The 13,384-nt window shown below is 32.8% G+C and overlaps 2 protein-coding genes across 2 annotated transcripts; both read left to right on the forward strand.

The window, feature by feature from the left end:
* Positions 1-9,801: 9,801 nt before the first annotated feature.
* Positions 9,802-12,814, forward strand: LOC130451245 (uncharacterized). The gene is made up of 2 exons (XM_056790140.1): positions 9,802-11,099; positions 12,143-12,814. The coding sequence occupies exon 1, from the start codon at positions 9,802-9,804 to the stop codon at positions 10,522-10,524; it is 723 nt and encodes a 240-aa protein (XP_056646118.1). The 3' UTR covers positions 10,525-11,099; positions 12,143-12,814.
* LOC130451065 (uncharacterized) lies at positions 10,895-12,814 on the forward strand. The gene is made up of 2 exons (XM_056789864.1): positions 10,895-11,224; positions 12,162-12,814. Exons 1-2 carry the CDS (start codon positions 10,895-10,897, stop codon positions 12,762-12,764), a joined length of 933 nt encoding a protein of 310 aa, XP_056645842.1. The 3' UTR covers positions 12,765-12,814.
* Positions 12,815-13,384: the final 570 nt, after the last annotated feature.

Here is a 13,384-nt window from a genome sequence, read left to right on the forward strand (position 1 = left end):
ATATAATGAACGATTCATGGTTCTCATAACTATTTTTAGCGGAAGTTCTAACAACTTTGGATTGGAATTCGTTCTAATGACCTTATTGGACAATGTCAATGTCACAATGGGTGCTCAGAGAAGTAAAAACATAATTATTGAACCAATTATTTTGTCATTTGCAGGAAAATTTTGTTTATCTTGATAGTCTTGTAGCCGGTGCTACAGAAGAGGAAGACAACAGAACTGCTAGGCTATGGGAAAGCCTCGATCCGAAGGGTCGTAGCAGTGATTACCGGTCACTGCACAATAGGTTCTAGACTCAGAAAAATGGGTATCAGAACCGACGATCTCTGTACAGAATGCAATGAAGAGGAAGAGACAATAGAACACCTAATGTGAAACATTGAAATACCTGGAAAAAGCAGCGGAGCTGGGTGTTGAGAACCTGATCACTTCATTGCAAACTGGAAAAGCTTGGGAAGGGGGCAAGGACCTGGCAACGGAAGAGATAGGGAAGGGGGGTGAAATGGTGCTGACTGAAAAGTCAGCAAGGGCATCACAATGGGCCTAAGGCCTCCGAGTGGATCTCGTCTGAAAAGTGGAGATCACCCTGTTAACCTAACCTAACCTTAATACTTTAAAACTTATGATTCTTAGCAATTGTTGAGCATTGCATTAACAATTGAATAAATGTTTAGCATTTGAACATTCATTTCAGGCCAAATTAAAATAAATGGAGAAAAAATTGAGCAACATTCAAATGGAAATTAAAAATATAATCCAATTCCAAAGCAATATTAAATATTCTCCAGTATGGAAAATGATTTTTAGGTTATATTGATTACGAGTAAAATGGATTTTAAACTAAAAAATTGCAAGTATTATTTTGTTATTTAGTTCCAGTGACTAACATCTTCAACAGCATTATCAGAAACTATGCAATACTACTAAATTATGTATTTGGGACTTGACAATGGGTTAGATACTCAGAAAGTTCTTTTGGAGAGGATTGAAGAAAATAGAAGCATCGGAAAAAACTCATTGAGGAAAATCAAAATATGACAAACCTCGACTATCATATCGATCCTAGAACATCTTCATATCAACTGTACATTTTTAATAAAATTATGTGACAAAGGAGGTGATTGTCCGTCTTCAGATAAATTTCCTCATTTCACCCCAAATAGATGAAAACTAAATATTATTCATCACTTTGTAGGGAGGCTGGGAGAATGTTGTCATGGAAAAAATCCATAATAATTTAATACGGACAATCAACAACTGAATTTTGTCGCATCATTCGTAGTGTTAAAATTTGAGTTATTGAAATAATACGAAAAAGTTACCCATAATAATGTTTTTGTTTGTGTAAAAGATGGTCCCTAATAAATAAAATAGCGAGGGATAAATCTCCAATTGGAACACGACAAAAGAAATCTACCACGAAAGAGGTGGAGTGACAACCTAGAGCCTGGATGAAGAAAGATGTCGGAGAAGAAACAGGCGATAGACCTATTGTGAAAGAAAGTAGAAGACGATGGTTTCTAATGACAAATGACATTTCATATTTGTAAGTCAATTTCTAAAGACACAAATATGAGTTTTTATACAAGTTTTTAAATCATATAAAAGTTATAACTGAAAAAGGTTTCAATTTTCTTATTTTTACAAAAGTTTAAAAAAATATCGATACATCGTTTGCGTGTATGCTTGAAGTTAGAACACCTGAGACTCTTATTTTTAAATAAATTTAGTAAGTTTTCGATTTAAAGGAAGATTTAATTTTTCTTAATTATACTAAAATAAATAACGGACAATAACATAAAAGCTTGTCAAGGAAAGATTTTGTGAATCATTATTTTATCTACAACTATTACATAATCTATGGATCCATGATAATAATGACAAATAATGCTGAATTAACGAAGTACAAGTCGTCCTCACTCTTGACTTTGTACTCGACGCTGAAAAGTACCAAGAATATTCAACGTATCATCCATCTGGAAAAATATATGAAGATACAAGCGTTCCTGAAACGCCAATTCGAAGCAAACAACTAAAAATCCATAACTTTTACACCACAAGAACTGAATAAATTTTGTGTTTACAGAAACACCAGTTCTTCTGGCCAAAGTAAGTCATCAAAAATGAAATTTTCAATTATTTCGTAAGTATTTCGCATAGGTTGCATTAACCATGAGTTTAAAGGAAGCCTGTAGCTTGGATTTACATTCCATGGAAATTGAAGATATAGAAGATTACAACGGAGCTCTTATAGCCAATAAGCCATTCCCAAATTGGTACTTATTCGTTATACCACCACAATGAAATTGCGAAGTATGAATAATGAAAGTGTCTGGATATGGTGGAAGACTATTTTACATAAAAAAATGTTGGAGTGGAAAATTTTTTTTTGGAATTTTGAAAGGTAATATGCTAGGCGACATTAGTCGGAAATTTTCGCGTGGGACTGTATTGTGTTTATTTACTGTTTGCACAATTAGTTATCATTGAAAATAAAATGCAATCTTCATGGGTTGAAGATAATCAATAAGAAATTAAATTCAATATTCATTTACTTAGTATGTAATAATAAAGAAGTAAAAAAAAACTTCATTCTAAAGAATTCATTATTCTTTATCATTATCGTTAAGAAAACGTTTTGAGGTTTAATTATGTATTATTCTTTTAATAATTATAAAACATGAATGATCACGTGCTACTTAAGAGGGGAGGGGGCGGGGGTTGACACAAAAAAATCCTGCTCAATCACGTGAGGGGATAGGGGGTTCAAAAATGCTTGAAAATCCATCACGAGATATATGGACGGCCCCTTACAAGTACAACTACCACAGGAAGTACTAATTATAATATGACAGGTGAATATAATAAAATTTGTTTTTTCCTGATAGTTGTAGATAAAGTCTAGTATTCTATTCGCGAAAAATGGCGATTAATAGCTTATTGAATAATATGCTATTATTGGGATTGGAATTTAAAACCTACTTTATTATCAATATCATTGATTTAGGTGAATATTGGTTATTGTGCATTATAGAATTGGAAATACTGGTCACATATCGGGAGATTACGAGACAATTGAAAACAATAGAGAAAGTTAGAGCAAAAAGAAACATTTAAATTGAAAGTATGAAATAGACTGATCTGAGTATAACAGCTTGAAAGTTATCGTACCAATTGGAATCTTCAAAACATAACATAACGTATTTGATGAATTAAAATTACCAGTAAGGAAATACGTAGATTGTTGGAGAAAAATTCATATTTAACCTAATTTGTTTTGATTGTACAGGATCCGTCACAAGAAACGGACGTTTTTTGAGTTGGTATTACGCATCCGGTAGGAGTTGGAGAGGGGAGCCGAGGCCAGCACGTCAATCGTCTGATCTTACCATTTATGCTTGTTCATTGTTCTGTTGCCCTCATGCCTCTGTGGAACGTAGAGCATCGCGTTTTCGTGTATGACAGTTTTGTGCGGAATGGTGAATCAGCTACGGAAGTTCAACGCCGCTTTCGTCGAATGTTTAACGTTCCTCGGCAAGGAGACATACCGAGCCGAAACACCATTTTGCGATGGGTTGATGCCCTTCGTAATGGAGGTAATTTAATGAATAAGCAGCCACCGGGACCACGTGGCACAGTTCGAACTCCGGAGAACGTGGAGCGTGTAAGATAGGCTATTTTAACTAGTGCAAGACGTTCAGTTTGTCAGCATGCTGCAGTTCTACGAATATCCGATAGTTCAGCGCGGAGAACTCTACACCGAGATTTAGGTTTTCACCCTCACAAAATGTCAGTTTTGCACCAGTGGAAAGAGCATGACCAATAACAACGTGCAGCTTTTGCTGAAGCGATGCTCCAAATACTGGAAGATGAGCTTAATGCGATTTTGATAATGAGCGACTAGGCTCATTTTCATCTCAATGGTGTTGTGACTAGTCAAAACTTCCGATACTGTGAAAATACACGCACTTTAGATGAATTACCATTACACAGCCCCAAAGTTACGGTGTGGTGCGGCGTCCGGAAATTTGGTATCGTGGGGCCCTACTTTTTTGAGGAAAACGGGAACACAGTAACCGTAACAGCTGATCATTACGTAAATATGGTAACCAACTTCTTGAAAACTGAACTGAGACGACGACGGATCAATCTGCCAGATGCTTATTTTTAACAGGATGGATGCTACGGCCCATACTGCCCGAGTGTCGATGGCTGCAGTTAGACAAATGTTCCCTAATCGCGTTATCTCTAGATTCGGTGATCTGCATTGGCCCCCTCGTTCTCCATACCTTTCGATGTGTGATTTTTTCTTGTGGGGATTTCTAAAGTCTCGTGTATATGAAAACAAGCCTCGTACGTTGAGCGAACTGCGACAAGCTATAGAGCAGAATGTCGCTCAGATCGATCATCAACTATTGGAGAGAGTGGAAGCAAACTTCAGAGAGCATCTCCACATTTGTCAGCGTAATAATGGACACCATCTTAATATTATTTTTCGTACATAGGTTAGTCAAATTGCATGTTCTAAGAAACGTATTTCTGCCAATAAACTATTTTTAAACTTTAAAATAGTGGAGTTTGGTCCATTTGAAAAACATCCGTTTCCCGTGGAGGACCCTTTGTATCAATGTGTAAATCTACAATGTAATCATTTTTATCTCGTACCTTATGCCGTCTGAGTTGAAAATGAACAGTATGTGTTCAATCTTGACATCAATAAACGAAAATATATTTTTTACTACTTTTATCATGTTCATTACTGTAAACACCGATTTACTTTTTATACTGATTAGCTAAAGAGAATAAATTAATTATATCTACCAATTAGGAAGCAACTAAAGTCTAATTATCAAGGAAAAATAGTAGACCAAAACAATGATCAGTGCGTGATCAATACGTGACCAACCCAGGCGAAACGCGGCGTGGTATGGTTATGGGCCCAAATCAGTGGCACCATAATGCACCAATAATAAAAAGCCGCTTGGGAAGGGCTAGCGCCGCATCGCTGAAAAAGCCGTTAGATCAATTGTGGTATAGGGACGGCATCGTATTATCGTACTTCAATGAGAGTGTTTATATTTTTTTATTGCGTAATTTTCTTAAACATTGATACAGCTTATGAAGTTGTTGACATTAGCTATACTCCGCCTAAGAGAACTAAAAAGCTTCATTCAAATGATGAATATTTATAAAAATGAAAATCATAAGACTGTTAATGATATTATTTCCAAAACGGCAAATATCTCGGAAGTATATTCTTCAAGTGTTCAAGGTTGAAACCAAAATGTGGAATATAGATCATTGTCATTGATGTGCAAGTTGAGCTCAATGTCATCTGACGGGGAATAAGAAAATTTGTTTATTGAGATTAACCCTGCTAGGATGTGTCTAATTGGCCGTGGGTATGTGTTTCAGCAAGATAATGACCCAAAGCACACATCTAAACTCTGTCTTAACTATTTAGAAAATAAAGATATTGGTGAGTTAGAAATAATGAAATAGCCCCCACAATCTCCGGATCTAAAGCCAATAGAACTATTGTGGAATGAACTGGATCGGAAAGTTAGAAAATTGAAATATACTTCTTTGGATGATCTTTGGAATGCTCTTCAAACGTCTTGCCAAAAAGAATGTACGTATGGTTAGAAAATTAGTGGCGGTTTTTTTGATGAAAAGAAAGTGTAGCAGTATAAAATGAAAAGAGACAAAATATGTTCATGGTTTTAATTGTAAAATTGTTGATTTATTTTACTTTTAATAATTATTATTTTAATAAATTTTCATTTTGTCTGGAAACTTTTTGTCGGCAGTGTATAATCATTGGAAAAAGTAAAAATTTTAATATTAATACCTGAATTTTTAAGTGAATGTGTTCCATATTTTTGCCGTTCACTTTGTATCTATTCCAAACTTCACGGTAACATTGTATATTTTTGTAATAATAATTATTCATAATTATTATGCTGTTTGAAACAGCAAATAATTACTTAAGTGCGGAGTGCGGTCCTGGTAAATGCTCAGCTTTGGCGTTTTGGTTTACTATTTTTCTCCGATAATTTTTTTTTAAATAAGGTAGTAAATCCAATAACATTCATTTTGCTTGGGTTCTTTTTGAATTATTCTTCACTTTTGCCGTGAATACTAAACTAACATTTTCAAAATATACTAACACAGGGTGGGGATAAATTTGTATAACAAGCCGAAAAATAAATATATCCACATAGAAGTTTCCTACAGTTTCAAAGTTTGTTAGGTTACCTCAACAAACGTTCTCCTTTTATAAAAATACAAAAAGAATTTAAATTCGTCCTATTCCTTAGTATAATATTATTAACCATTTCGGGACAACCTACATATACGATTTGAAAATATTACGATGAATAATGGAAGAAATCAATTATTTGTGAAAAAAATGCAGATAAAAGAACAGTAGAACATTTAAAAAAAATTGTGTAGGTACTAAGCAGGTTTTTTTTGAAATATCGATTTTCATTCATAGTAAGATCAAATTGCAAATTTTATAATTTAATTGTAATACAGGAGGAATGAAAATATGTTGCTAATAATTGGGATAAAAATAATGCCTAAAGACCCTTGTGTTAGAAGTCAAAAATTAGTATGTATACAAAGAAAATATCTACAGCATATAAACTACAAAGTTTATTTTGTTTTTCGTTTATACTTCAGTTCTACAGAACATAATTGATTAAATATTACTATTACTGTGACTGGTAAGCGGTTTAACTACTATCATAAGTAGTAGTACCTGGTTTTTTCAGAGATTACATTTTTTTACATATGCTTCATATATTAGAATTAAAAACTTGTTTTTCTTTTTAATCTTTAAAAAAAGCAATGTCAAAAATTTAAGACATAATTTTGACGTGAACTGTTTCATTTTATAATTTCCTAGATTCTCCTGTATATTAGGATTCTGAATAAGTTCTGATAAATCAATATTTTTTAATAATCCTTTGACGTTACAAAATGACAATCTCAAGCAAATATGATTAATATAAATTCAGGATTAGTAAAAATTTATATTGAAAAGACTCACAAATTAATATACTCATTTCATTAGCGACTTCGTTTATAAATTAAAATTGTAATTAGATTAGTCAGTCTAGAAAAATACTAGCTTGGAGTCAACAGAATGTACCGTAAAGATATACCAGGTACCATAGTCACTTACTCTACATCTAAGATGAATTATAGGAATTTCTATATTTTTATGAAATTTCACAATTTGTTGATAATATGAATGAATAGACGATAAAATAAAAAAATAACCAAGCTTATTAGAAGTATACAAAATCCAAATATAATAAAAATATATACACATATATATGTATATAAAAATAAGAATTATAAATGATATCCCCCTTCTTCGTATTTTTATTTTTACAATAATCATAGAGAAAACATATTCGATTAGAACTTCATAATTCAAAGAAATCTTTGAAAATATCTCTACGTATTTAAATCAATCTTACAATCTACTCTTAATATCATTTTATACAAATTTTCCATTTCCAATATATAAAAAATACAAGAAACCAATGAAGTAGCTGTGGTTTGCTTAGACCACATGTTAAGATCTTATTTTCTACAAATTGATGCTTCTAATTTTGGGTCAAATACTATTGTGGAAGAATTGCAGCTTCAATAGATTATTAGTCGCATATAATAAGCCACAAAATCCTCTAATATATCCAATATTTTAATTTATTTAATTAGTTTTTAATAATTGTATCTATAATTATTACAAGTACCCCCAAAACTAGGGCAATAACAAAAAACGAATCATTTGAAGAATTTTTAATAAGTGATGGGGTAAGGCTGGACATTGGAAGTTGAAGGTACGTAATATCGATGGAAGTATCATTAATAAATCAGTACAAGTAAAGCAAATATTGATGGTTTATTTTATTAGCAAGGAACTGAAAGTTGTCTTGAAGACACTTAAGGAAAAAATGTGAAGAGAAGTAGGAAAAAGATTATAGAAAAATAAATGAGAAAATGACAAAATATATGGAAATTGAAAGGAAGTTCACAAACAAGGAACAGTATAGAGATACCCCACAATCAAAACCACAATGATAAGCTAGAGAAATGACACAAAGGACGAAACAAGACAAAGAATTCATGAGGGATGAAAGTAGAAAATTATGATGCAGAGCAAAAGGATAAGCTGAACAACTAAATTAAAAGACTGAGATAGAACCAGAAGTTACATACGCCACTGAAACTATGAGACTTACAAATATAAACAAAGAACAACTAAGGATATATGAGTGGAGAATAATTAGAAAAATTCATGAACCAGTAAAATTTGGAAAAATGAATATAGAGGATTTATGAACTATAAAATTAAGAATATATTAGAAAATGAGGATATAGAAACAATATTAAAGAATTCTCATTGTACATTAAAAAAATGGAAAAAGGGTACAAGGAAAACTACAGAATAGAGACCGAACGAGAAAAGATTGTCTGGTAGACCAAAAAAAATAGATGGGAAGATCAAATTGTATAAGATATGCTAAAGCTGAGTACGTGACAGGAACGATGCAGGACACTTTATGTCCTGTTATGAAGAACAATAGTTGATGATTCAAAAATAATTAAAATTTCTAATTTATTATTATGAGATTTTGTACAAACATGATATCTCATTAATTTGTAGATCAAGTTATTTTAATACTAAAATTCAGTCATCACAATGAAGAATTTAATTATTTTAATGTTAATTTGTTTCAAGTTATTTTGAAGAAAAAAAATTTTCTCATTTATCTTACGAAAATATAATTTTTAATATCTAAAGTTTTCTTATCCCATCGTTCAACGAATCATTCAAAGACCAAAATATAGGTTTATGTCACAATGAAAAAAATTTGTACAATATTATTAGAGTAGATTTAGGGTGTATTTTTATAAACCTTATTCTAAACTCGGATTTGTTGTGTTTGATCATATTTTTTAATAAAATTAATAATGAATAAGTGTGTTTAAATAAAGACAAATGGGTTTTTGAAAAAAAATTTTTTTGTGATAAATGGAAAGATTATATATTAGTTTTATAACAAAACTATTTTTTTTTCACAATAATTCAAAAGTTATTTCAAAAGACATGCCGACAACTCCCGAACAAACCCGAGCGCTTGTGACGTCATAATGTTAGTTTTCACTCATTGCAGTTGATAGAAAAATAATAAATAGTGTTTTGATCTATTTAATTTTGTTGTCATTATTAAATATTTAAATTTATATTAAAAATATCGAACCTCAAAAGTTATCGTTCTTGTTTTGTACCATTATGTACGCATACTACAAAGACAACTCCTGATAAAATGTTTTTAAATGTTCCCCAAGATGTCAAACGACGAAATAAATGGTTTCAAGCAGTGCACCGTGATAATCCCCAAACAAAATCGAATTATTTTTGTTGTGAAGATCATTTCGATGTAAGTATTTTTCAATGCCATTTTTATTATATATTTAAGTAAAGTTCAGTAAATAAATTTTTTTAACTGGACTCCAAATCATAACCTTTAAAATCATAGCATTAAAAACTTTTTTTATTGATAATTTAAAGTGCTTAAATAATAAATTTATGTATCTTTATCTAATGATTGGGATTCAATTTGATATATTTATAATTTTATAACGTTCGAGGTTATATATTTGACTATAGTATTAAATTTTTTAAATTTTATGTTATGGTGGTTTATCTGTTGTTATAATAACATATAAATAATTCTTATTATTTGTTTTTTTTTCTAGCTGAAAGATTATATGGAAAATTACATTTATTATACAACGATGGGAGGTAAAGCAAAGATTAAAACTGATGTGGTACCACACAAGTTTGACTGTCAATCTAATCGTAAAAGACAAGGCACTACAACGGTTCTTAGAACAGCTGCAGAAAAACGACGGAGACAACCAATCATTCAAGAAATTTTAAATGAATCTTCAGATAATATGGAAATTGGTAGTCCTCCAGAACCAAACATTGATGCCGTACCAGCCAGTACTGTTAAAAATATTGGAGTAGATTTTGCTCTTTCAAATGAAACACCTGGCCAAAAGGTCACTGTTGAAACACAAACTAATATTAACCACCGTACTGTTGCTGTACAAGTAAATAGTAGTTCTAAGTATCGTAGCGTATCAGTTCAATGTAAAATTTTATCAATCGGAATCGATGAATCCTGCTCACCAATTAAAACTGGTAGCATAAGTACTGCAACATCTCCAATAAAACCATTGCGTCAAAAATTGAATCCAAATTTATTGGAAGATACTCAGAAAAGTTTGTCATCTAGCAGTTGTACAAATTCAAATAGTTCACAAGATATTTATGAACCTTCCGAAAATACCGGTTCAAGTACTATGGATTCTAGCAGCCTTCAATCTCCTGTGAAAAAATTTGAAATTTTGAAAGTCACAAATTACTTAATTAACGATAATTTAAAAGCGTATACTGGTGTACTCAAGAATGAAATGTGGTGCTAGAACGTATTAGTATAATATCTAATATTGATATTACTAATATAAAATTATCTTTGATGAAAATACGACGCCAAGATACTTTGGAAAGATTAAGGGCCCCCGCAGACTGCAGACTTTTTATCGGCCGATAGTTTGGTCGGTTTCTTAATCAGTATGGAGAGGAATGCATATGCGCACACTACAGCGATTCAGTATCGGCCGATAAAAAAGTTTGATGGGCTACTCGATTACATTCAAACTAATCTGTCGGCCAACTGTCGGCCGACTGTTTAATCAGTATTGGCGCATACACGCCTGCGCATACACGACGATTGTTTAGTCGGCCGATAGTTCAGTTCGCTCTGTGATTTGGCGTCGTGTGCTTCTATTCAATATGGCTTCGCCCAAATCACAATTGTTGATTATAGAAAGTTCCGTCGAAAACTTAATTGAAGAAGTCGAGAAAAGACCTGCGCTTTATAAAAAAAGTTTAAAGGAGTACTCCGACGCGAATATGAAGAAAAAACTGTGGGAGGAAGTTTGCGAAGCAGTTGTTGTTGATTGGAATTCGCTTAGCGCTGAGGAGAAAACAAACAAAGGTAGGAATGTAAAAATAAAAATATTAGAGTACTTATGTGAATTTTTATTTATTTATTTATTTATCTATTTACAATTATTACACTTTGTTATATTGACACGGAATCGCGCCTCCGGGAGAAATAAAGTATGACGACATGTACTGTCGCACGTTATTCATATTATTTCTTCCTCGGTTGTCTTCATTTATAGTTAAGTTATTCATGGGACAATTGTAGAGAGTTTCTGTGAAATTTATTCCATCTTTGATTCTTACATAATTATGCAGGACACAGCAAGCTTTAATTATTTTGACACAAAAATTGATATTGACATCCATTGGTCGGTGAAATATACGCCATTTGTTACCAAGAATCCCAAAAGTACACTCAACCATTCGTCGAGCTCTTGTATGTCTATAGTTGAAAATTCGTTTGGTGTAGTTTAAATTTCTTTTTGCATAAGGACGTAGTATATGATTGCCAAGTCCAAACGCTTCATCCCCTACGACAGAGAATGGAATAACATCTCCGACATTATCATTAGGCAATTGCCTTCCGGAGGGAATATTTAATCGGTTTTGGGACAGCCGTTTACCCATTTCTGATGATTTAAATATTTCCGAATCACTAGCTGTTCCATAAGAACCAACGTCTATATATACAAATTTATAATCTGCGTCTGTCCAAGCCATTAACACGCACGAAAAAAACTTTTTGTAGTTAAAATATGATGAACCGGAATGTTCTGGCTGTATCATCCGTATATGTTTGCCATCAATTGCTCCAATGATGTTTGGAAAGTTTGTGCGACTATAGAATTCGTCTGCGATTTTAATCCAGTCGCCTTCTTCTTTGGTTGACATATACAATGGTTGAAGTATATTCCATATTTGCTCACATGTAGTTTTAGTAATATCTCGTATTGTAGAAGCTCCCATCAGATAATCAAAAGATAATGTATTGAAACTAGCTCCTGTAGCCAGATATCTGTAAAAAAATAAAAATTAATTATATTTCAATATCTGTAAAAAATTAAAAATTAATTAAATTTCAATATTTTTCAGGTCGTGATGTGCAAAAAAATGGGCTAATTTAAGGACTTGCTTTCGTCGCGAATTAAACGCTCAAAAGAACACTAAGTCGGGGCAAGCTGCGAATAAAAGGCGTAAATATGTCTACTTTGAACAGTTATTATTTTTACTTCCATGCATGGAAAACCGACTTACTGAAGGTAACCTGGAAGAGGAAAATTTTCTATCAAATGATGAGCATGATGATCAAGCTGGTTCATCCACTCCCACCCCTATTCGTCAGCGGAAAAAGAGACCTAATGTACCGAAGCAGACGGACGTGGATGAAGCATTATTAAAGGCATTAAATGAGCCTAATACTGATGAAGATGTGAACTTCGCTTTGTCACTGGTCCCTTCACTCCAAAGTTTAACCGCAGAAGAAAAACTTGATGCTAAAATAAGTATTCTTAACGTTTTTAAACAGATAAGATCAGCTAGGTGCGCTCAGTCTCCGCCAACATGTACGTACAACAGAGTTCAGCAACCCTTGTACCCTTTTCCAATTTCGCAACCGACAACCATTCGAAACATTTCATCACCTGGCAACTCCAACGATACAGCCCAGTCTTATTATTCAAATTTTTCAGATGAATCGCAAATATATGACTTGTAAATATTTTCCGAATTTTGTAATATTATTCTAATAAAAATAGTTGAAAAGTATTTGTGGTTTATCTTACCTTATCGTAACGCTCAATCTCTCCTCCACAGGTATAGAAAGTCTTAAATTTGTATCCTCCTTCGCTATTGCTGGTCCAATTAGCTTGACAAGTTCATTGAAGCTGGTAATGCTCATTCGATAATAGGCGAAAAATTTTTTCGGGTAATCAAGTAATTTGGAATGCATAGTGTAAAATTTTCCACTAACTAATCTGTCACTGAGAATGGGATGCACCCAATGCTCTCGCAATCTCTTCTTGATTATCCTCCTCCGGAGTATGATGAGAGCAATAATTTTTCTGGACAACATTTTCATATTGTGTGACCGCTTCAACAGTCCGTTACAAACTAGTTCGAGAATAGTCGGCCGACTGTTGGATAGTCTGCGCCCTGTTCACCAACCAAACTGTTTAGTTGGCTCGGTGTGCGCACTTTCAGCCCAACCCGACTAAACTATCGGCCGATAAAAAGTCTGCAGTCTGCGGGGGCCCTTAATAGGAGTAAAATTACCTACTGAAGCTGCACAGTCATGGCATTGAACATCCTGATTTTTTTTTAACTTTTCATTAATAG

The sequence above is a fragment of the Diorhabda sublineata genome, chromosome X (genome assembly GCF_026230105.1).
Source record: "Diorhabda sublineata isolate icDioSubl1.1 chromosome X, icDioSubl1.1, whole genome shotgun sequence".
Taxonomy (NCBI): Eukaryota; Metazoa; Arthropoda; class Insecta; order Coleoptera; family Chrysomelidae; genus Diorhabda; species Diorhabda sublineata.